General features: G+C 41.5%; 1 protein-coding gene across 2 annotated transcripts in view; it reads right to left on the bottom strand.

Annotated features, from left to right (window-relative positions):
- The window catches only part of RPTOR (regulatory associated protein of MTOR complex 1), a 325,607-nt gene that overhangs the window by 89,163 nt on the left and 210,783 nt on the right, over window positions 1–25,661 (bottom strand). For both annotated transcript variants that reach the window (XM_081180842.1, XM_081180843.1), the window contains exons 11-16: window positions 20,262–20,363; window positions 11,510–11,593; window positions 10,445–10,555; window positions 1,744–1,818; window positions 1,392–1,457; window positions 1,020–1,211 (exon numbers count right to left, since the gene is read on the bottom strand). In XM_081180842.1, the coding sequence (XP_081036968.1) occupies window positions 1,020–1,211; window positions 1,392–1,457; window positions 1,744–1,818; window positions 10,445–10,555; window positions 11,510–11,593; window positions 20,262–20,363 (630 nt within the window). The remainder of the gene's footprint in view (window positions 1–1,019; window positions 1,212–1,391; window positions 1,458–1,743; window positions 1,819–10,444; window positions 10,556–11,509; window positions 11,594–20,261; window positions 20,364–25,661) is intronic.

Below are 25,661 nucleotides of genomic sequence, written 5' to 3'. Positions count from 1 at the left end.
TGTGGCCAGCATGATTAAGCCGCTTCTGGCGAACCAGAGCAGCGCACGGAAACGTCGTTTACCTTTCCACCGGAGCGGTACCTATTTATCTACTTGCACTTTGACGTGCTTTTGAACTGCTAGGTTGGCAGGAGCAGGGACTGAGCAACGGGAGCTCACCCCATCACGGGGATTCGAACCGCCGACCTTCTGATCGGCAAGTCCTAGGCTCTGTGGTTTAACCCACAGCACCACCCAGGCCTCCAATAGTTAATAATCAGTTAGTATAAGCTTTAATCAAATAAATTAACTGGGCAGGTATTCATGGGCTTTTCCTTCTCTTCCACCTTACAGTCCCCACAATCTGCAAAATCAGCTCCAGAAAACTGAGAAACCCTCTGGAGTGGATTTTGGGCATGTACAGGGAGACAAAGACCAGAGGTTCTATTGCACCAACAGATTTCTATTGCATAAGAAGGCAGACATCACTGGATGTTGCCTAATACAAGTATTCATAAAAACTACAAGTGGTGAGCGCTCTTTTAAAAGAGGCATTCTGTCTTTTCTCTTACATAGAAGGGAACGTATATTAAAATATGACATCTGCTACAATGAAGAAAGCTTCCTTCAGAATTACTATTTTTACCCATATATAGAATTAATTACTAGATAAATCACTCAAAACTCATGAAATTAATTGACTAAGATTTCTTTTAATCATGCTCATGCCTTATTAGTTAAGATCTTCATAAATTAAACAGCCTTTGCAGCTGTTTCATTAGCCAGCTACTTTAATGGTTATTTGAATTGTTTTAAAAGGTGTTTTATATTTAATTGCTGTACACTTGCCCACATATGTTATATGGTGGTATAGAAATACTTTCATCAATAGTTGTGTTTTTTTTAAAAAAAAAAAGGATGAAAGAATACTTTCAAAGTTTAGTGTTGTGTACCCTGATCAGATCAAGTAATATAGGGAAGCTGTTTTGGGTAGCTAAGGCAAGCACATAAACCACTCTCTCCACTGGATGCTGTATTACCTCTGGGATTGGATCAGAGAGAAGGCTGTAGAGCTTTTCATGGGCACTGTCCCTCACACCGCACCACCTTGCAGAGTCAAAATTCTGCCAAATTCGCCCCAAGCAAATAGCCACCCACTGGCGCAGAAGAGGATGTGGATCATTGAGCTGCTCCAGGCAAATGGCAATCAAGTTCCCTTGAAGACAGGCTTCCTATAACAAAGGGCAGAGCATGATATTTTAACACGTTATTTGCCGATAAAACAATTCTAAAGAAAACAACTCTTTTAGAGCAGCATAGATGCATGGGGTAAGGTCCCTAACATTTTTATTCAAGATTATTAATGAGGTCAGATGTAGAGCCATCCACACCATTCCTCAACTTTTACTCACCTGCCCGGTATTGTAGTTGTTGACAATCACTGCCAGGATAAAAGCTGTCATCGTCCTATGTTCAGCCTGAAAACACACACAAAAGATTGAGGATTAGATAAAATAAGTGAATATTTCAAGGTAAATATTTTTTTTTATTATTTTTAAAAAGATCCTTCCTGCTGAAACTTGCCTCTTTTGACACTGAGGGTTCTCAAAGGTCTCCTTAATTTAACAATCCAAATTAAATGAAATAATGAAAATGGCAATCAACAGCATGGCTGCCTCATAGGCGCAGCACATGAATCAGCATAAGTTCTAATCAGAGAGGTGGGATGGTGGATGGTGGTGAAGACTGATTATTTGACCTTACCGGCATGTAGGGATCTGCCAAAACAGAAAGGAAATATTTGTGACCATTGTCCTTCACAAGGTCGGCTTGACATGACTGAAAAACAAGACGGATGGGGTGGGGGGAGAGAGAGCAATAAGCTGAAGATAATTTATTTTTAGTCTTCGAATGATTTCCATTTAGTTCATCAATTGCACGTGTACAGAGAGTCCTTGAAAGCAATAATCAGGAAGCCAGTTATACAGATAACAACTCAGCTTTGGCTCATTCCGCCTAAGCAATGTACTGGGAGTACAGCCATCTGCAAGCCAGGTGTAGAAAGAAGCGACATCTCCCAGACTACATAACTATACTTATTCTGTAACTAACAAAATTCGGGGTCTTCCTGTTTCTTTTATGCTTCCTTTGACTTTTATGCTAAACACAGCCACGGGGAGAAAGGGAGTGACTTTAAACTTTCCCTTTCAGCAGCTACCTTGGGAACCAGGTGGCTCATTTGGCATTGGCGTTCTTCTCTGTTCTCTGTATCTGATGAGGCAATTTGAGATGGATATGTCACAAAACTCTGCTTAAAGAAACTTGGTCTCTTCTGAAAACTCAGAAAAAGCTGTCTGGAAGACGCACATGCATCAGTGATACACAGATGTTGCTCCCCTCTGCATACGCCTCTCACCGTAACACAGATCTTGCAGATGTTCTGGTCTAAGCCCCAAGGACAGGCACAGGGATTCAGTTTATTGCATGAAAGCAATTGTGCCATGAATGGTAGAAATTGGCTTCCAGCAGTTTTCTGGCCATTACTGTTGCAGCAAGATGACAACAGTGTTGATTAAAACTCTAAGACAGGGATAGCCAACACAATGCCCTCCAGATATTGATACTACAGCTCCCATCATCCCTGACCACTGGCCCTGCTGGCTGCAGCTGCTGGGACTTGTAGCCTAGAGGCATCTTGAGGGCATCATGTTGGCTTCCCTGCTCTAAGAGTAGAGTGCATTTGCTCTGCCCTTACGTACTGGCCTTTAACATTTATTTAGAGTGTTCCATTCTTCCTTGGCTTCTGCTAATGGGCTTTCTGCAAGGAGGAAGAAGTACCTAACTCAGCTTGGGTGAGCCAATGACAATTACAGCCAACAGTGAACACAGCTTATGCCCAATGAACCATGATTTAACTTATTAGACAAAAACTTGCCAATATTTTGACAACCATAAAGTACTCTACTTAGTATGCTCACAACGAGGCTGTAGAATTTAGTTGTTTATGTCATATCAAACCCGCAATGGTCTGAGCAGTGAGCATTCTTCCTAAACCGCAGGATTCCAGATTTCTGTTCACAGACCCTTTGTGAAATATCAAGTGAGATGACCAATCCAAACGTAACCTTTCTACAGCATGTTCCTCAATGCTAATTATTCCAAATATTCTACTGTGTAGAAAAATGTGGAGGAAATAAGAAAAGGGCACAAGTCACTAATAAAAAGTCTTCAAACGCATGTTTGGTCCCCTAAAGGCCACTAGGTTGAGAAGCATGGTGTTGTACCACCTGGTACGCAGGCTGAGACCCTACCTGCCCGCTGACTGTCTGGCCAGAGTGGTGCATGCTCTAGTTATCTCCCGCTTGGACTACTGCAATGCGCTCTACGTGGGGCTACCTTTGAAGGTGACTCGGAAACTACAGCTAATCCAGAATGCGGCAGCTAGACTGGTGACTGGGGGCGGCCGCCGAGACCACATAACACCGGTCTTGAAAGACCTACATTGGCTCCCAGTACGTTTCCGAGCACAATTCAAAGTGTTGGTGTTGACCTTTAAAGCCCTAAACGGCTTCGGCCCAGTATACCTGAAGGAGCGTCTCCACCCCCATCGTTCTGCCCGGACACTGAGGTCCAGCGCCGAGGGCCTTCTGGCGGTTCCCTCATTGCGAGAAGCGAAGCTACAGGGAACCAGGCAGAGGGCCTTTTCGGTGGTGGCGCCCGCCCTGTGGAATGCCCTCCCATCGGATGTCAAGGTGATGGACAACTACCTGACATTCAGAAAACATCTTAAGGCGGCCCTATTCAGGGAAGCTTTTAATGTATGATATTTTAGTGTTTTTTGGTTTCTGTGGAAGCCGCCCAGAGTGGCTGGGGAGGCCCAGCCAGATGGGCGGGGTACAAATAATAAATTATTATTATTATTATTATTATTATTGTAGATATGAGATGAAACTGTTAAGCTGGGACCTATTGCCAGACGAAAATCATCTCAAAAGCAGGCCGAGCCAACGTCAACAAAATGCTAATTTACAGAGTGAAGTTGAAGCAATGGCTGCAAAAACACAAATGTCAAATCATGGCAGGGTTGTGTCTTGGATAAACTCCAGGAGGAGAAAGGCATACAGGAAAGAAATGACAAAATATGGAGAGGAACTTCAGGATCAAGGACACAGAAGCAGCATACAATCTTCTAGAGACTGAACTAAACCTGATAGCATGTGTTTTGGCCTAATACACAGGGATGGACCTAAAATCCTTTTATACTGTGACCAAGAAACATAAGTTAGGATGGCCCAATGTTGCTAGGAGAAGGTTTGATTTTTAATGACTGGTGTTGGCATGATGGGAAACAGGTTAAGCTCCCCCCCCCCCACAGATGGCGTCCCTGATTCAACCCCTTTTATTCATTTCCAGTATAAATGAATGTTTCACAGCATTTTGCTGTGTCTGATAATAAGGAAATGACATAGCCCAACTCTCCTGATAAGAGAATAATTCCCTTTGGAAGTGAGATTTCCCCACGTTTCATATTGGATGCCAATTAGATGAGAATCAAGCAGGCTGGCTTTTAGTGCTAATAAGGCTCATTAGCAACTGCTTCTTGAAACATTGTGCACTTGCATGCCAGTTTAAGCATTGGGGATGACATATTAAGGCCAGAAAAAGAGGATGAATGAACACACGCACACATACATACATACATTTATATGAAAGACTAAAGTGACAATAGGTAGAGAGAAGAGAAAGGAAGGAAGCTGACTTTGCTTTGAACTCTCTCCAGTGAGTTCTGCAAGATGCTAAACACCAGGTGGGTAAATAGTAACCATTCTTTATTCCTGACTGAAAATGCAAGAAGGGTGGGGGTCAAACAAAGCAGGTGGGAGAGACAAAGATTCAAGAGAATAACTACACTGTTCAGGTAACTAAAGCTGCTTGTTGCAGACAGCTGCAAAGTAGGAGAAAATGACTGAAGCCAAGCTGTATGTATAAGCAGGCTTAACTCTTGCTGGGGGTGGGGGTGGGGCTTGCTGCTTCCAATGGATGGTTATTTGGGGCTCTCTTTAATACTGATGCCAATTAGGTAAGTGGCCACTTATTTGTCCAGAAACTGGTTACTACTTCCACCAGATTCCAACAGTATTCTGCCTGCCTGAGGAAAACAGACCCTGCAGTGGAAGACTCTGGTGATAACATTGAGCATTAATCTGTACTCTCAATATGATACCGGGGGGGGGGGGGATACTGAACGTACATCAGCATCAATGGCATCTCCCTCCTTCAAGGAATCGTGACATACCAGTAAAAACAGAATGGTGGCAAGCTTGCTATGAAGGTGGTATGAACTGCCAACATCTGTGAGCAATTAAAGTCCTCTCTGCATGCAGAAGAGGGCAGGTAACAATGGGCTTTCATTATCAGCTGCATATTTCCTCCCTCAGCAGGGAAGAAAAAATATGAACCTTGTGATGCTGAAACACAAATCTGAGGGTGGTGCATACCCACTTAAGCTCAAGTATAAGATGCTAGATTCATCATTGAAGGGCACAATCTAAAATAAAGGGGTGTTGGGAACATTTTGTTTGGTCACAAGATCTCACTCTTCCCTAAAATTCTACTAGTGGGATTTTTCAGTAGTACACTATTACACAGGTTAAAAAGTCACCATCTTCCCTTTTGAAAACCTCAGTATACTTATTTAAATGGGCATTGACATTAATGCAGTAAAATACTGAGCAGTTGCTCTTTTACTAATGTGGTTATTTCTATCTCTACAATAAGCATCCCACTGGCACCATTATTACATGGAGTTTAAATTAACACTAGTTAACTTATGTACTGTCAGGAGTTGGATGGTGATGGTCAATTATACTATCATTAATGAGGTGATCACAGTTCTAAGTTACAACTCCTTAATTCTAGTGCCTGCAGGCTAGCAAAGGATATTGTTTATATTTGTCTATCTATGGGCTTAAGAAAGAATTCTTAAAACAAAAACAGGAGAGCTGGACGATCCAGTGGTCTGACTTCAGCTGCCCAAACATTCTGATTATGTAGGAAAGTTATGAATTAACACTATTGGTAATTTAAAAATGTATTATCCACCAAATCTAAACCTGATGTTAATACATGTTCAGTACTTGATCTAACATACCTTTACAATGACTTAATGATTGGCACATCACATGATTACTCCCATAGGATGGTCAAGGGAAATTTCATTCAAGATCCCCCCCCCCGAGCTCATTAATATTCCAAGTAAAAATTGGCCTAGCAAAAGTCCCCACAATACAAATTATTATTATTTTATTAATATTTATTAGGTTTGTACACAGCCCTTCATCCAAAGATCCCAGGGAGGCTCCCAACAGAAAAACACAAAATGAGAATACAAAATACACAATAAAACAAAAACCAAACAAAACCAATAACCCACCTCCCACAAACACATTTAAAAAGCCATAGAATGTTAATCAGCCAAATGCTTGGTTGAAGAGAAACTTTTTCACCTGGAGCCTAAAAATATGTAACAAAGGCCCCACGCAAGCCTCCCTCTACAAACTGTAGGTCCCTCTTCAATGGCCTGGAGATTATGTGCACTCCTAAAACCACTGCTTCAACAGTCATTCATTGGGTTTGCACTGGCTGAATAGTATACATAGAGATGGAGCCCAACAGCATAGGCTTCTTTCCTTCTGGACATCTTACTTTAATCCCCAACATCCTAGGGCAGGCATATGCAAACTCGGCCCTCCAGCTGTTTCGGGACTACAACTTCCATCATCCATGACCACCGGTCCTGTTAGCTAGGGATGATGGGAGTTGTAGTCCCAAAACATCTGGAGGGCCGAGTTTGCATATGCCTGTCCTAGGGGAAGGGCCGTAGCTCTGTGATGAAACAGCTGAGGTCCCAGGTTCAATCCCCAGCATCTCAAGATAGGGCTGGGAATGACTTCTGCCTGAAACCTGAAGAGCCACTGCCAATCAGTGTAGACAATACTAAACAAGATGGATCACTGGTCTGACTCAGTATACAACAGCTTCCTATGTTCCCATATGGTTGAAGAATCATATTACAACACTGTGTCAATACACTATCCCCAAATGTCCCCCCCCCCCAATGTCAACAATAGTTGTGCCCATATTTGCTCAAGAGGGTTGGTAGGCTTTCTGCTTCTGTTGCCTGCTATGTGTGTGTCTAGATGGACATTATCCAATATGGCTAGTTGTAAAACAAAACAAAACAAAACAAAACAAAACAAAACAAAACAAAACAAAACACTAAACTAAACTGAACTAAACTAAACTAAACAAAACAAAATATGAATACTATGAATACGGCAGCACCAAACCATAAGTATTCAAACACTAGAGTGGATATAGAAACAAAAGATGTCCACACAAAGTGCCCTTAGAGAGTTTTTAAAAAGATACAACTCCTGCTGGCTTTGCCACTTCGCTCATTCTGCACAGTCAAAAAGTAAAATAATCTTTTTTAAAAAAGGAAAGGCACTAACTAGACACAGTCCAAAACCAAGCTTTCCAATATAACATACACTCATGCGTGCTAGTGCATACTTGTTGCATCCTCTCACTCCTCTTTTTCTGATCTTTTAGTTCTTTGTTCATCCTGCAGACAAAACCATGAAGTGCATAAGATTTTTCTGTCCAGAAGAATGTAAGAGAAAAGCTAGTTGGAAGAATGAGTAAGTAGACTACACTGAGTCTTCAATGGTCCAACAGTATACATACAATGTGCAACCAAGCCATAATCCAGGGATTAGTGCTCCAGACCATAAAGCTGCCCCATAGCATATGCACTGGAGAGAACATGAACAAACAACAGAACTCTAACTGAATCAGAACCAGGGAAACATTTGAACTCAAAGTCTGTTTTAAACATGATTTTTATTAAATCCTGTTCTCATATCTTGATCACTTAGCTTTAGAAATTCTGCAGGATCAGAATCAAAGAATTATAGAATGGTAGAGTTGGAAGAGACCCTGAGGCTGATCTAATCCAGGCCCCTGCAATGCAGGAAAATGCAGCTGTCCCATATGGGGATCGAACCTGCAACCTTGGTGTTATCAGCACCATGCTCTAAGCAACTGAGCTATCCAGGTATTCCCAAAAACATTAGTTGGGCCCTGAGGTACAACCATGTGAAATTAAGTATATGCTGTACAATCTGAAAAGGATTATGTTAATCTGGTAGTTCTATCTAGCAACCCACTACTACTAAAACCTCACTGATATTTTAAAAACATTTCAACTGTTCCAAGTGCTTTCACATGTAATCTAGTTGTGCTCCATACAACAAGCCCATAAGGAAAGTCAGCATTGCTGTCTTCCATATTGCAGAAGGTGGGACTGAGGCTGAGAGACAGTGATTTGCCTAAGGTTACCTAGCAAGTTCACGGCCGAGGCACAGTTCAAATAGGGTACTTCATAGCTTAGCCACTACATTGCACAGAAATACACTTTTAGCTTTCCTCCACTTTCTACCTTCTTTTTCTTCTGTCGCACAGATGTGATTCACTGCAGCTGAACAATTAATCACTACATCTATCTTTCAGTCAACACACCAAAACAACAGCTTCTCATGATTGCCTACAGCAGCTGGGATAATGCTTTCACTTACATTCAAAGGACATTCCCCTGCAGACATTGTTACCTGACATAAATCTTGCAAAATGACTAGCTCTGGAATGCCATGGCCATGCAAGAAACATACCCATAAGAGCCTAAACCTTAAGGGACAATTGCTACTGGGCTGTTAGGCAACAAACCGTGTCCTATGCCCCTCCCAGCCCCCTCCTCTACTTTTAACACACTGCATTTCATTCTTTGTCACACTGACAGACAGTCATGGAAATCTAATATGTAATGGATTTTGGATATACACTGCAAACACAAATGCTTCTATGCCTTCATTTTTATGTTAAATTCCCCACTAAGGGATCGGAGAAAGAAATGGTTGGGCATTGTCACCTTTAGGGATCACAGGTTGATAGGGAATCCTTTTGTGATGGACATCCCCCCTACTTTTGCTGTTATACTTATGGTTAATGGGGGGGGGGATGGTGTGTGAACATGAGATGATGTTTCACAAATGATAAAGGAGTAAAAAGTACAAATGTTTCCCAGCCTAAGATATTATATCCATTGGAGTGAACAAAACATGGAAAGGGCTTCCTGTCTCAAAATCCCAGAATTGCTGCAGAATGCTGGATCATAGAAAGCATAATGCATAAATGAGGTCTAAACTCTAAAGGATTTACATCTCTGGCACTCTAAAGCATGTACTTCAGTCTAAGCTGGAAGGCTACATCCGGCCTTATCTTTTAAAGACGGGAATGTGTTCTGTACTCCCTGACAACAATTTCATTGGCATATTGGCCTCCACGGTGCCGTGTGCCAGATTCGGTGAATATATTCTTATTCTGAATTATACATGGAGGCTTGTATCTCCAGCCAAACAAAAACATGTATCAAAAAAGAGCTTTTTCTTCCCCAGAACAGCTTGAAGATTACTTTTCATTTTCTTTGCAGTCCAAAATCCTCTTAAAACATTATCCAAAATATATTTAATAACACTAAACATAACTCTGGATCAGAAGGAAAGGATGCCAGCGCGTGATCATGGCTCTTTCCTCCTGCTTGTGCTTAAAGCATTAATCAGCAAAGGCAATCAAAATACTTAAGTCAACACAAATACTGTAAATGTCAGGCTTGTAAAAAAATATCAAGTTTTGATGTTGTAATACTTATATTGGTTAATCATTTCTGTCTGCAATTACCTTTATGCACAATGCAAGCTTTAGGTGAATTAAAAATGAGACTAGGAAGTGAGACAGACATAGACATACAGAGTCAACACACAAAATGACCATTGAGCTTTTAATAGCAGGATCTACCAGTAAGTTCCAGTAAATCCCAACTGGCTTCAACGTAGATGGTCAGACAGACAGACCGGGAGAGCTACATGAAGACAGCCCTGTATTGGGAGGTTTTTAATGTTTCATCTTTTATTATGTTTTTGTATATGCTGTAAGCTGCCCAGAGTGGCTGGGGAAACCCAACCAGATGGGTGGGGTATTATCAACACCCCCCCAATAACCCACCTCCCACATTTAATAAGCCATAGAATGTTAATCAGCCGACTGCCTGGTTGAAGAGACACTTTTTCTCCTGGAGTCTAAAGGTGCCAAGTAAGCCTTCCTGGGAAGAGTATTCCACAAATTGCAGGAGCTGACTAGGTCCCTCTTCAATGGCCTGCAGATTGCATACACTCCTAAATCCAACTTGCTCATGGTTCCACATTAATTCCCTTTGGGCAAGTCTCTCATATTAATGACATTCCTAAGCATGAACAAGTTATCTCACGTGTTGGCTCTGCAATGAATCAAGACAGCCCTTTTAACATATTCTGCATCATCACTAAATTAACATTTCATGGTTACTCACACTGTCCACTGCAAGGATTTTGGCCCAGATGAAGACCAGAAGAGGTCTTAGCTCTCGAGCAGAACTCTGGAGAAGCTTTAGCACATAAGGGAAAATGCCAACAGACAGAGCCTAGAGGAAGAGAATTTGAGAACCAAAAATAAACTTAGGAAGTGTGGAGTAGGTGAACCCAGCACGAACTTTAATAGCATGGCAAACGCCTGACAATGAATCACAATGATCATGCTAAAGACATAATCTCAGCACATTTGTTTCAGGTCAGTTTTATTCAAGGATATCAGCTGCTTTTTTCCATCTCATCTGGATTGCCAAAACTGAGACTTAATTTAAAACCACATTTCGCTCAGTGCACAACGTGCTTACAATGCATTGCTCTCCACATCTCTCATTTGACTCTTCTTGCTTCTACTAGGAGGCAGCTTGCAAAAAAAAAATCTAATCAATCCAAACAACGTTATTTCTAATGGATACAGTGCTCCATTTCTTTGCTTTCTCTCATTTTAATTTAAGTTTTTACTTTTACTTGTACATAGTTATTCCACCAATGGCTTGTGCACAAGCCATACATAGTTCAAATCCTCAAATGTTTTTGACCCAATTTTTTTTCTCATTTAAGGTCCAGGTAGGCCATGTTTGAAGTATGGATAAAATTTACAACAGCTGGGGAAGAATCTAGTTTATTTTCATTTTACTCAGGCAGCTTGTTCAATAAATCCAACATGTCCATAAAAAACTGTATAAACATTCACATTGCCTCTCTTATTATCACTATCCGTAGCCTCAGATGAAATTGGAGAGGCCAAACAAGGATAGGATTGCCATCTTCAGCTAATGTGTACTACAAATAAAGGAATTCTCATCAGTTCTATAGCCACCCGAAGCTCTGGAAGCCTAATTTATGTTGACCTCAGGGTCATACAACTCATGAAAACTAGTGTCCAGTTCTTCAAATTTGTGAGACATTATTTTTTTATAACCTGCAAGGATGAATTCTTCACTCATACATGTTCATTATATAGCCAGCATCTTTCATTTTCCAAAAAGATGGCCTTAATAGGTACCTACCAGGCTAACAGCCCAGGGACCTAGGTCCAAAAATCGTCCCAGTAAATCAAGAGCTCGCAACCGATGCACTTGACTTAACAGCACCTGCAGAAAAAGGGAAAGAGGGAGGAAAAAACAGATTGTACTGTAAAGCACCTGAAATTTGAAATTCTGGAGCGTATGCAAGATCAGGGAAAGGTTATATTCAAGCACCAACATCTCAGTTTCAGAAAAATATAATTACTGTACACAACGTGGACTACAACTGTGCCATGATCAGAAACAAAATAATCCACTTGCAGAGCAGATAACTAAGAAAAAATACCAAAGTATACCACAGAATACATGTAAGGTCACACATGATTTGCATTATATGATCAAGGAATTAAGCTTTCCAGAAAACTCTTACCCATTGCAGATATGGAAACATAACATAAAGTCTAAGAGAACATCAAAGGCACTGCCTTCTTTCTGTATCTGAATACCATATGTCGAGAACCCAAAAAGAAGGCTATGCTGTGTTATCATGCATTGCTAAAAGTCTTCCACAGGCTTTTGTCCAGTCAGTGTTGTAAGCAAGTACAGGACTAGAAGAGAAGTGTCTTGCTTAAGGTCACAAACGAAATACTTGAGGGTCTGAGCTCCCAAGCCCCAAACAATTCTTTTGAAACCACCTCTCACATCTGCTGTTGCAACACAACCCATCTCAGAAGGTAAACTAGAAATAGCATTTAAAAATAAAATAAAATACATGCTACAACAACAAGGCCAGGCAGCTAAGGTGCTCTGTCTCCCCTTTAGTCTCTCATTCAAAGTGTAAGAGGCTGGCTCCCAGAGGTGGGAAAGCAATGGCACTGTGGTTTGCAAATGGGCAGCTACCTAATCAGCAGGCGCCTACCCCATTTGTTGGTCAACTTCCGCCCTACAGCCATGATTAGGCGGAGCAGGTGTCTGATGGACATTCCAGAGGAATTCATAAGGGCAGGCAGGGAGTGCACTCAGCAGACTATATTTGTGCTCTTGTGCTACTGCAGTGTGCTGGAGCCTCAAAACCTTAGGATCATGGCCATGTAAGCTACAGAACAGTTAATCTACATTGTGGGGTTTTTTTAACTGTGTGCATCGGGCAGGACAAGTGTTGCCAGTTGCTGCCTGCTTCTCCAGTTCTTTGCTCCTGCTAGGGCAGCACTTTGCTATTTTTGCAGGGGATGACTTTCTAGATGAAGCTAAGGAAAAGGTTGAATCTGTGGTGATGTGTGTGTGAGAGAGAGAGAAGCTGGGGAGGAGAGACCAGAGAGATTAAACTGAAAATTGCATCTCCAGTCCAATATATAATGAACAGCAAGAAGCTATTCAAAAGGAATTGGAAGCAGTAATCAGTCTTTGTTTTCCTTGGCAAATAGATGCTAAGAGGTCAGAGTGGAGAGAAAAGGAGCAGGAGGAGGCTGCACATTAGTAATTTAATACAGACTCATTAAAACCACATCCAGCTATGTTAATGAGCTGGTAGATCTACAGACCTCTAAAGTATGAAGGCTCCCAAATAAAAGATTACATATTAACATGGCATTAAAGAATAAAGTAATCATTTACCAATATATTTCAATAGTATGCTGCATGGCTTTGGCTAAAAATGACTGGATTTATAGTCAACAATCCTTACTGGTTGTCTGCGTTTTAGGACATTAGGCTGCAATGGAATTTCAACAAGTCTTTTAAGCGGAGATATAAAATTGCTTTAATTGTTTTTACATATGAAATTGGTTTATATGTTTTTTACTGCTGATGTTTAAATCACTTTGAGATGTTTACTAGGAACTTAGCACCCATATAACAGATGCTAAACCATAACACAAAATTCTAAGAAATGGGTATACCACAATAATAGTCAAATGACTTTTTGGGGGGAGTTTACCTATTTGAAGTGCTTGTCAGATGCACAGAAATATTATCAACATTTACCCTTCATTGTCTTAGTGGATCATCAATATCAATACCTTTGAATGATAAAATCTGTAGGTGTAGACTGTAATCTTCTGAAAACTACAGCTATTGTGGGTACCCTTTTCCCGACCTTACTCACATAGCCCCTACATAGAGACTGTTGCTGTAGCATAAAAGAGCTGATCTGTCAAGGGTGCTTCCCAGTCACAGGAATGCAAATGGCAGACAGTTAACTCTTTATTGTCAAAGATAACACAGTCGCTTCTGCAGCTCTGGATAGCTATGCACACCAATCTAGCAACTAGGCAGCTATTCTCAGGTCTGTGCTCTATGGCAGTGTTTCCCAACCACTGTTCCGCGGCACACTAGTGTGCCGCGAGATGTTGCCTGGTGTGCCGCGAGATGTTGCCTGGAGGGAGGCGGGCGAGTCGGGCAGCGAGAGGCGGGGCGGCGGCGAGGAGAGGCCGCCCAGCGCGGGGCTCTCGCCGTCTGCCTGCCTGGCTGCCTGCGAGCTCGGCGGGCAGCGCCTCCGTCCGCAGCGCCCGCCTCGCGGCTCTCATTCCCTGCCCCTGCCAAAGCTCACCCAGCCAAGCTGCGCTCTCCTTCCTGCCTCGCTTTGCTGCCTCCTCCCCCCCCACCCCCAAAGCTTGGAGGTTCCCCGGCAAGGGGGAGGGAAAAAAATTGAAACTTACACTTTCGTGCGTCCCTCCCGGCGTGACGCTGTGCGCTGATGTCACGGGGCTGTAATGGTGGTGTGCCTCGAGATTTTTTTCATCAAACAAGTGTGCCTTTGCCCAAAAAAGGTTGGGAAACACTGCTCTATGGAGCAGTTGCAGCAACAGGAGACTCCTCCCCCTTCCTCAGTTCATGTACTTTCCTCCCACAGGATGCATGCACACATTGAGAGACTGCAACTTCCTCTACTCATCCCTTTGCAATCCCCTCCTGGTTCTGGGGGACAATGGGGCAGGAGAGGGTGGGGTCTCCTGCCTCAACAAGTCAAGGAGTATCTAGGGCAGGGAGGGTGTTCATCAAGTGGTGCTGCATAGTTCCATTCCTCCCTCCCATATCCTAGTCCTCATCCTCAAGTGCTGATCTGAATCAAGAGACGTGAGAGGGAATCATGACAGGGGCCAAATCTCAACTTAACCCCAAATTTTATCCACTCATTTCAGTCACCCAGTTTAACCCCTGTTGGGTTATTTTCAATTTGCTTAACATTTCACTGTCCGAAATAAATTGATGTTATCTGCAAACTGGCTACCACACTACACATCTCACTTGCAATTAAGTGACCTGTACTGTTTACTTTCCTCCACTGTGAAAATGGTCTATCTGTTGTAGCTCTTTGCCTCCTATTTTTTAACGAGTCTATAAGAGAAGCTGCTCTCTTATCCCATAACCTTTAGAAGCTTTTGGTAAGAGACTTTGTCAAGCTTTTGGAAAATCCAAGAACACAAATATATTCTGGATTGTCCCTCTCTATATGTGTTGAAAAACAAGATTTTCCTTTGCAAACCAGTACTTAGCTCTCAGCAGGACTTATCCTATAGGTTAAATAACTCTGCCTTTTATAAAACTTTTTCCCAATTTACCTGAGACAGAGGTTAGTTGGATATACCCAAGACATTTTAAAAAGGAGTGTTACATTCAGCATCTTCCCTTCCAATGGTAAGAACACTGGCTTTTAAGCAATTTTACATTTGATTTCTTAAAGAACTCTCATGTGAACAGCATCTGGCTCCAGACTTCTAGATAGTGTTCTGAACTGACTAGGAGTGGATAAAGCATTAGGAAAGACTTGCAAAGGGGAGATTATCGTAGTCCAGCAGGAGATAAACAGAACATGAACAATAGCTTCAGCAATAGATACAAAAAGGAAATTATAATCCTGGAGATAATGAAAAGGAGGAATGAAGTTAGACAAACACAACTTGGCCATGCAAAGGGCACTGGAAATTTTTGTATTAACACTTTTTGTTCAGCAGAACGTGTAAAAACCAGTTTGGAGAGGATCAAGAAGATAGCAGGCAGGAGAATAATAAGCAAAGACAGCAAGTATAACTAGGTAGTTTGGAGATGAGGGAGATAATTCAGCAGGAGGAAAGCTCTACACTCAAGATATTTTACATGTATTGGAAAAGTTGTTCAGTAATTTTGATAAGATCTTATTTGACAATTTCTAACATACAGAAAATCTAAGGTGTGCCTTTGAAAAGAGCATACCTACTGAGTATATGTGGCATACTAGTAAGATCTAAAAAAAATTTTTTTTAAACTTGCAAGGCGTCGTATAAGAAAGCCACCTTAGTCTCTTGTGTTTTTAGCCTTCTAGGAGCACATGAGTAAAAAATGGGTCAATCAGCAAGAGTAACAAGGCTGAAAGTACCGTAAATAGTTGAATTAGGTGGTTACATTGGGCATGGGGCAATGATTTTCACCATCAAGATACATTCAGCCCTTGTCAAGACATGGTTGGCTACCATAAAGCAGACAATACAATTAATAATAAAAGCAATACTCCCTCACAAGCTGCATATACTCATTGCTGGAAATGGGCACAAAAACTTGTATTTAAAATATTATGTTTTAATATTCTGATTCTTAATATTGCAGATATATGGAAAACAAAACTATTCTTTGTTTGATACAAACAACAGTGAACTTTTCAATTGAGATCTAGCAAACTCTGATCCCTGTCTGATAAGAAAAGAAAAACACTGCTTGCGAAACCAGAGAGGCAAATATACAGAAAAGGCAGGGGATCCGAGATTTCTTTTTTTAAAAAATAAATTCCATGTATATGCAAATATCAGACTTCCTACCCAAAGCAGGAATGAATACATTCAAGGTGGTTTTAAATTAAAATTGCAGGATAGCACAGGTCAAACAGCAGCCGATGCCATTATTAAAAGGCAGCAGTAGATAAAACAAAACCTTCCTCTGCATCTGCAATTAGGCATTGCATCCACAAGGCAACTACTACTGAGCTGCACTGGATACAGTTCGGAAAGCAAATGCCTCATCAAGATTTAACCATCAACGGTTGAAGCATATACAGTACCAAAGTGGGCAACTTCCTTACACTATGAAATTGCTGTCTCTCCCTCCTGCCCTTCTCTACATGGGTAATCCCTTTCCCCAACAGATCAGAAATTCTATAGGAACTGCATTGTTAAAAAGTCAATAAAAGGCCATTTACAAAAGAATTGTCCTCCTGTGAATATTACAACCATTTCAAGGAAAATATAATGCAAAAGAGTAAGAAGCGAGAGAAATGTGGGAGTGAAGTCTCTCTTCTAGATCAGTTACTTAAGTTCAGATGCACTATGCAAGTGGGCACATTCATGAGGCTAAAACATCTACATGCTTTGCCAAATTTAATTAAATTGCACCATGAAACAATGTAAACTTGGTGGCCCTAATGAATCCTCCCCTCTGTGCTGACTTTTCCACCGGCTTAGTCACTTCTCCCTAAGAAGCAATAGGAAGCAAGTGGGTATCTTAATATTGTTGCAAAATTAATGATCGTAGCATCCCTCTAATGTCAAGTCTCTCAACAGATTTGATGCTGGATAAGAAATCTCCCTGTCTCCACGGCTTTGTCAGAGATAAACTGCCCATCTATCACCCCTTTCCAAGAATGATCTCCCAGGCTTCAGAGGCTCTACAAAATGAAGAGTCAGATTCACAAAGATTGATGATACTGCCAGCCATGATGCAAGATTGTGGATCTAAGTGGGAATGAGAGTCTTTTCCTATTATAAGAGAGGAAAATGGACGCCCTTGGATAGTCCCATTCCTCTAAGCAGGAAGAGTCTATGACTGGCTAACTTCAAGTAAATGAAAACAAAATATGACCAAGTGTCCTCAAATAACTGCAGGAAATAACGATTCACTCTTTGGTTGCAGTCAGCATTGCCTGTGCAGATTATTAGAAAACTGAACTGTTCTCAAGCATCAATGTATAGTTCTCAAAGGTATGGGATAGTACAATGGTGATATATATTTGTTGTTTTTTATTCTGTGCCTCCCAGGAAACTTGTGCATTGCAGTTAGGGCTCAAGGCAGAACTGAGTAACTACTAGATTCTATATTCCACCAAAATGCTGGAACATCTATTTTTTGCTTTATTGTCTCAATAGGCCTGGATGATCTTACATTTTGTTTTTTACCTTGAGAAACTAAGTCACTTATATCTGCAAAATTCCAGCTCAAGACTGTTATTAAATTACAGGCTTCAGGAGCAACACCACCCCCTTCCCTCACACTGTCTTCTAATAATAATGGAAGGGTGCTTTTTTCAGCACAGGAAAGTGAGCAAATGTGAATTAATCTCTGGCTATGCCATTTTGCAGATATTAAATGCAAAGGGTAACACTTGCTGGGGCATTTTTAATGTCAGAATTCAACGACTTCTAAATTTTGGTTAAGCAGTTATTTCTTTTACATGATAATTACCTATAACATTTACTTATTTTGTACAACTCTCCTTCTTGACTACAAACAGCAATGAAATGAAAGAGAGAGAGAGAGAGAGAGAGAGAGAGAGAGAGAGAGAGAGGGGAAGACAAACCAACACCAGCACCACAATATAGGGCAAGCTGAGCAGAAAACAGCTATTTTTTCACACACTTGCCAATTGACATTTGGTCCCCAACTCTGGACTAGACAGTCATTTATGCATTTGATATGGAATCTAGGGATTTGTCAGTCAGTCCCCTCACTCTTCTTCTAAAATTCTATAGCTTACAATAGTCATCCATTTAATGCAAGTCAATGCACATTATTATTATTATTATTATTATTATTATTATTATTATATTATTATTATTATTATTATTATTATTATTATTATTATTCCTCCTTTTCCCCTGACAGGACTCAAGACAATTTAAAGATAAAAATAAGAACCATTAAAAACATTTAAACCTTTATATATATATATAAAGATAAAATCTTATATATATATAAGATCTTATATATATATAAGATAAAATCCAGTTAGAAAACCAAGGGGTCTATGAAATACCCTGCAAAGTCTGCCCAGCCACGTACATTGGACAAACAAACAGACGAATAAATGCACGTATCGCAGAACACAAGAATGCCGTCAAAAAAGAAGAAAAAACTTCCTCTCTTTACCAACACATGAAAGAAACAGGACACGAAATTAATTTTTCAGATTCCAAATTGCTCTTTAACATGGAACACCACCACAAGAGAATAATCATGGAAGCCATCGAGATAGAGAAACACCCTCACAACATGAACAAGCGTGACGATACGTCCCGCCTGCCAGACATCTGGAAAATTAGCCCTCCCCACAAAAACCGACACCAGAACCAGAGGCACACAGAACGCCATCTCCAATCAACCACACCAGACCCAAACCCAGACCCTCTCCACAGATAAATTACAGACACCATCCAGTAGCCAAACCATAGTGGCACCTCCGGATGCTGCACCCCCCTGCAATCCCTACACAGATCTGGCTGGCACAGGGCACAAAACCACAGCTCGCCCCTATACACGAAGCCAAGCCAGAGCACAACTAAGTGCAGTACAGCCATCTTCTCAGAAAAAACTCTTCACAAGCTCAAGAGGTCAAAACACGAAAGCTTTAGCAACTAATCCACACCTAATGACCCTCCTAAGTGGTACTCAGAATATCACTCAAGAAATCACTCAAGATATCCCTCAAGTAATTAATGAACAAAAGAAGAAAAGACACACTAACCTGGGAATTTCCTCTCTGCCCAGAACGTTGGAGGCTATACACCACACCCCCTCAACAGTATTTATAGGAACTCAAACACTGAGATCCTGCTCTGTTCCAGTAACAAGAAGCCGAAAGCACCAGCCTGAAGATGACGAGTGAGACCTCGTCGAAACGTCGCCTAGACACCCCAACTCTTACACGGGAAGACACCCGAAGACACCAAAACCTGCATTCCTGTACCCGTGAAAATCTACGAAAGCATATATATATATATATATATATAGTTTTAGTTCTATCTGCTAAAACCATGCAAATAATTACAATAAAAACAGCATGGCAGCAGCCCTTTCATTAAAAGAAGTCAGTTCCCAAAAGCCTGTTGGAAAGATAAGTCCCTATTGTCACTAGCAGTGCTTCTTTTCTTAAAAAATGTTTAGGGGTACTCTCATTTTGACTCAAGAAAATCACCATTTTATAGTTCAAAGTGAGGAAAATAAATACAGTAAATGGACAAAAGTACAAAGAACATGCATTACCCGCACACATTCCACACTGCTTCACACACTGACGATTCACCGTTCTAGAGAATAAGCTAAAAAAAAATTAGTTTCTTCCCCCGTTAGATTCACAAAACGTTTAGGGGTATGTGTCCCCCCAGGAAAAAAGCACTGGTCACTAGTAGCCAGTAAATTGTGGGTGGGGAAGAGAGGGTGACATGACTAGCTGTTTTGTGCGAGTGCCTTGCTGATGCACCAAAAGAAAACAGGTGAAGGAGTTAAATTCCGTAGCACTGACTAATGGCCTGCAACCTCAATTTATGCTCACCTGGGGAGCACTTAGGGGGTGGGGTAGTGGGACTATGCTTGTGTGCAATGTGTCTTTTTCAGCAAAGGCCCAGCAAACAATCAGCTCCAATTAGTCTCCAACGCAGTCCACATAATTTATTTACCCAAACACCATCTGGCAGAGAGCAAAGCAGTCAGGGAAAGGCATGCACGCAAATACACACATACTGAGCAAATTTGCAGCTGGCTGGTTGTCCACATGCTGCTGCTGCTGCTGCAGCAGCCTCAATGAAGCTAGCAGTCTTATTGCTTGCCAACTCACCTGCAGCACAATGGGAAGCTGTTCTGGTGGATTGCGGTTTTCTACTCCCATCGTTAGCCATACCTGAAACGCTGTTAGCTGCTCAGCAAAGAACGGGCTGTGCTGTTGGGGAAACAATGGGCAGTGGGTCATTATAAACTATCATGAAAACTGTATGCCAACAAAACTATGCAGGAACTCCAGGTTTGCTTGTTTATGAAGTACAAAGCAGTGGGGAAAACTTCTTTTTAAAAACCTCAGCATAACATTAGCAAAAGTTTGTTCCATGCTGATTTTACAGCCTGCTGTGAACCAACTACTCGAAATCATCCGTCTACTAAAAAAAATGGGAGGAAAATAGGAGAAAGCTCATATATATAAGTTTTGAATGGTTAATCCGCTGTGCACATTTTCCACTTGTAACTTTGACAGGGCACAAATTCATTTCTTTTTCATGGCTATGCTTTCATATATTCTGTGCAATGGAGCCGCATTTACTGAGTCCAAGGTGAAAATGATTCAGCAACAATGAAAAATGTTTTTCTGTCTCGGCAAAGACATTCACAATTCATACATGCAGTTTTAAATTCTGTAAGATGGTGTAAAAAAAAAAAAACCACGCACAAGCAAAACTCATCTCTCCATTTTTTTTAAAAAAAGAAAAAGATATTCACAAAATGCCTATATTCCATTTCAGTGATATAAATGTCTAAGAAATCTACTGGTTATCTTCCAGTTTTGCTACCCTTAACAATATATGGATATAAGTACAAAACTAGGTTGTAAGATATGTCTTACTAGAACTATATAGAACTTAAAGAGATCTTAAGACCTTTCTGGGGCCTCATTCGCCTAGCTCCTACCTCTTTTTGCACATGCAAACCTTGATTTAATTTATTTATGTGGAGGCCTATGGTTAATACTAACATTCAATTGAAATTTTATTTATTCTTATTTGATAAAATGTGTACTGTTTATACTATTACAATCTGGATGGAGCACACAAAGCTATGCAGGCCACTCTTGGGTCCAATTTGGATATCCCCCAAAACAGGGGTGAGGAATCTTTTTGGCCTGATGGGCCAGACCAAATACTTATCTCCCCACACTCATGTGGGCCAACTTTGATAGCTGGGTGGGACAATCCATATGTCAACTGACATCATAATGACACCAGGAGATTGGCACTTGCCAATACCCCTTGTGCAACCTTCCCAAACACACTTTGAAAGTACGGTAATTTTTATTTGCGTTTTTACATAGAGTTTTTAAAAAAATAAGTAAAGAATAAAATGGGGGAAATGAAAACAAAGCCACGACAAACCAAGGACACAACACAAAACACCTGAAGACTTCCTTTCCTCTCCTTCTCTTGTATCTTTTCTTTTCCCACTCTTCCGCATACTCTAAGTTACCAAGTTCTATTCTTCTTATTTATTATCTCCTACTTTCTCTTGTACTGCCGAATTTATTCAAGTCCTACTAATCTGTTCACTTGTTTATACTGATTTTAAAAATACTTTACAAACATTTTCCAATTCTTTTTTGTATTCTTGATCGTCCTGTTCTCTTATCTTACTAGTCAGACCTGCTAACTCCGAATATTCCAATAACTCAAAGTGCCATTCCTCCTTGGTTGGCGCTACAAGCAAAATTCTGACTGCCTTATTTTTTTTGGTGGTGGTGGGGGACTTTTATTGTTACTTTTCTCAGAAGAAAAGCTTCTGGTTTCTTGGGAAATGTTCTCTTAAACTTTTTTTTAGTTCTTTATAAATCATTTCCCAGAATTCTTTGATTACTTTACATGACCACCACATCCTTCTACCTCTTTGCACACTTCCAGCATTTGCCTGCCTTAGCTTTAAACATTTTCACTAGTCTACTTGGAGTTAACTACCATCTGTGGATCATTTTCATGTGGTTTTCCTTCAATAAATAACACACAGTATATTTCAGGTCCGTTTTCCATAGCTCCCCCCAATAATGCAAACTCAGTGCAAACACACATTGAAAGTATTGCACAAAGGCTTTGCAAACCCTGTGCTCAGTTCATCCCAAGCACCAAGCAAAGGGGTGGCAAAACACTCTATGCAAAATCCCTTTCAGTCAAGTTCCACCTTTACCTGCCCTTCACCTGGTATCATGTATTATGTTGGGTGTAGAGCAAGTGGGCATGGTCTGCCCAAAATGGCCTGGTGGGCCACAAGAGGAGGTCTGGATTAGGTTCCCCACCCCTGCCAAACAGCAATCCCTGCCCCCTTACTGCATGGTGTTCTCTACTATGCAGGTAGAAAGTGCTGAGAAGAACGTCACATTACAGTTTCCATCCACCGCACCTTGATTTTTAGAGCCAGAAACAGCACTACTCCTCAAAAGGAATGGGTCTCTTCATAGAATTTGTGTGTGTGTGTGTCTCCAAGGATGCTTTGTAAAGTAAGAGGTGCCTCACTATGCCAAATGCCATGGAAGCATAATTTTTTAAATTGGGAAAACCAGCATGGAGCCCTGATAATGCTGATGAATGCCTAATTAATCTGCTTTTTCATTTGCAGAATCAGAGAGATTTATCTGCTTGAATCACTGACAGCAATGAATTGTTGTACAACTATATTTCTCTACGAGGTCTTGGGGAGAACTGAGATTAATATGCACAAGACTTGAATAAGTAACAAGATCTCAAAGTTAATCACATTTCTGAAAAGAAGGACATCCCAAATGTAGGGTATTTCCTCCCTGAATAAAATATCTACAAACTAAGTTAAAAAGCAGTTGTGCTTTTTAAATGCAGAACTGCTTACGGGGAGGACAACCAAGCAGCAAAAGGATACAAGCTGTTTATTAGAGAATTAGGGCAGGCCTATTTGCTTCGGCCACCGCAGCTTCAGTGTAAAATTTGCTCCACGTGACACCATCGCATGTAGAGTGCCTAGTCATCTAGATTGTTCCTGATACAAGAAAATAACAGTTTATATACAACCAGAAGACTTCCTTGGCAGTTATTCAAAAACTCTTCACACCAAGGGGAAAGTTTTGTTTTATTTACCGTATTGGCCTGAATATAAGCCTCACTTTCCCCCCAAATTTCCTTAAATTTGTGACCTTACAAAAACTGGCTTTTACGGGTATTGCTGCTGAAACAGACACATGGTAAAACGGAACGGGTGTGAGTGCCTGTGGAATTTTAAGGAAGCAGCTTATATTCAGGTATTGTCTTTTTTTCTCCCCCCCCCCCTTGAATTTTAAAGGTGCAGCTTATATTCGGGTGCGGCTTATATTCGGGCCAATACAGTATTTATTATTACACTTGTATCCCACTTTTCCTCCAAGGAGCTTGTGAGAGTTCTCCCCCTCCCCATTTTATCTTCACAACAATCCCATGAAGTTAGGCTGAGGCTGTGACCGGCCCAAGGTCACCCACTGAGCTTCGCTATCGAGTGAGGATGTGACACCACCACCACCACCCCGGTCTCCGAGCCCAAATTCAATACTCTAAACACTATATCACCATGGTTCTGATGGGGAACCACACTACACATTTTCCAAACGTATTCCATGTAGTGATCATAACACGTAGGGAAGCTGAGAACTCTTGATTGTGAAAGTGCTTAAATCCTCAAGAAGCAGCACACTAAGCTTGGGCTGGGAAAAGCAGGTGATCACCCTACATTCTCAAAACAAAAGTTCAGTGGAAACTTAAAAACTAATACATTTATTATGGCATAAGCTTCTGTGGAAAACACAGACTCTCACTCCTGTTCTCACACGTGGAGAGAGAGAGAGAGAGAGAGAGAGAGAGAGAGAGAGAGAGAGAGAGAGAGAAGCTACATTTTCTCTCAGTAATGGGCTAGCAACAGGAGTCAGCAATTTTTTTCAGCAGATAGCCGATCCACTGACCCTCAGATCTTGTAGGGGGCCGGACTAATTTTTTTTTGGGGGGGGGGAATGAACGAATTCCTATGCCCCACAAATAACCCAGAGATGCATTTTAAATAAAAGCACGCATTCCACTCATGTAAAAACACTAGGCAGGCCCCACAAATAACCCAGAGATACATTTTAAATGACAGGGCACATTCTACTCATGTAAAAACATGCTGATTCCCGGACTGTCCGCAGGCCAGATTGAGAAGGTGATTAGGCCGGATCCGGCCCCCGGTCTTTAGTTTGCCTACCCACGAGCTAGCAGTTCTCAGTTGCAATTTCCAGCTGATCTTAAGCCAGCTGTCATTGCCCTAGCCTTTGTGAACTTATACCCATACTTACAGTCTCTCAAAATACATATTTAAGAGCTACTGGAAGGTTAAATTCAACAAAATTTGCTGAAACAGTTGATACTGTTAAATAGTATGAAGTAATTGTCTTGGCTTTCCCACTTTCTCCTCAGCTTTCTTCTCAGAAGCAGCCTCCACAGAATCCCTGAACTGTTTTTTAAGGCCAAGTCAGCTAACCTGGTATGCTAGTGAAAGCCAGCACAGCTGTTCCCACTAGTCCAACAGGGCTTTCCCTCCCCTCACATCTCTCCCAAATCCTCTCAGGAGGGTTGGGAGAATTCCCTGGACAGGATATGGGAGGGGGGGAGACTGTTTTGTCTTGCAAGCAGAAATGCTTGTGCTAATGAAAATTCCCCACCTGAAAGAAGCTACTGGGTACAGCAGGGGTTCCAGGCACTTATTCAGGGTTTGTGTTTCCTTCAGAATGAGGGACAGTGGTGTCTTTCTGATATGTATTTAATGTATTTTTAATCTTTGTTAGAAGCCGCCCAGAGTGGCTGGGGAAACCCAGCCAGATGGGCGGGGTACAAGTAATAAATTTTTATTATTAATTATTATTAATTATTATTATATATGGTTTATTTACCCATATACAGTGGTGCCTCGCAGGACGAAATTAATTCGTTCCGCAAGTTTTTTCTTCTTGCGAGTTTTTCGTCTTGCGAAGCACCGTTTCCCATAGGAATGCATTGAAAATCAATCAATGCGTTCCTATGGAGACCGTCCGGGGACAGAGGGGAAGCGCCGCGCGCCTTCCCCTCTGTCCCCGGACCTGTTTTAAAGCAAGGGAAGGGGCAGCGGGGAGAATCGCTTCTCTCCGTTGCCGCCCCTTGGTTCAAAAGGGGTCCGGGGACAGAGGGGAAGGCGCGCGTGCGCCTTCCCCTCTGTCATCTCTTTTGAAGCAAGGGGCGGAGGGGAGAAGATCACTTCTCCCCGTTGCCGCCCTTTGGTTCAAAAGGGGTCCGGGGTGCGGGGGCAAGCTTCGTTTTGCGAAGCAAGCCCATAGGGAAATTCGTCCTGCGAAGCAACTCGAAAACGAAAAAACCTTTCGTCTTGCGAGTTTTTCGTCTCGCGAGGCGTTCATCTTGCGGGGCACCACTGTATACAAATTAAGCCTACGACAGAGGGGTTCACAGCATTAAGACCCCAA

Source organism: Podarcis bocagei (assembly GCF_964188305.1).
Source record: "Podarcis bocagei genome assembly, chromosome: 2".
NCBI lineage: Eukaryota > Metazoa > Chordata > Lepidosauria > Squamata > Lacertidae > Podarcis > Podarcis bocagei.
The sequence above is the reverse complement of the archived record's forward strand: the minus strand, read 5'-3'. Positions and strand labels throughout refer to the sequence as shown.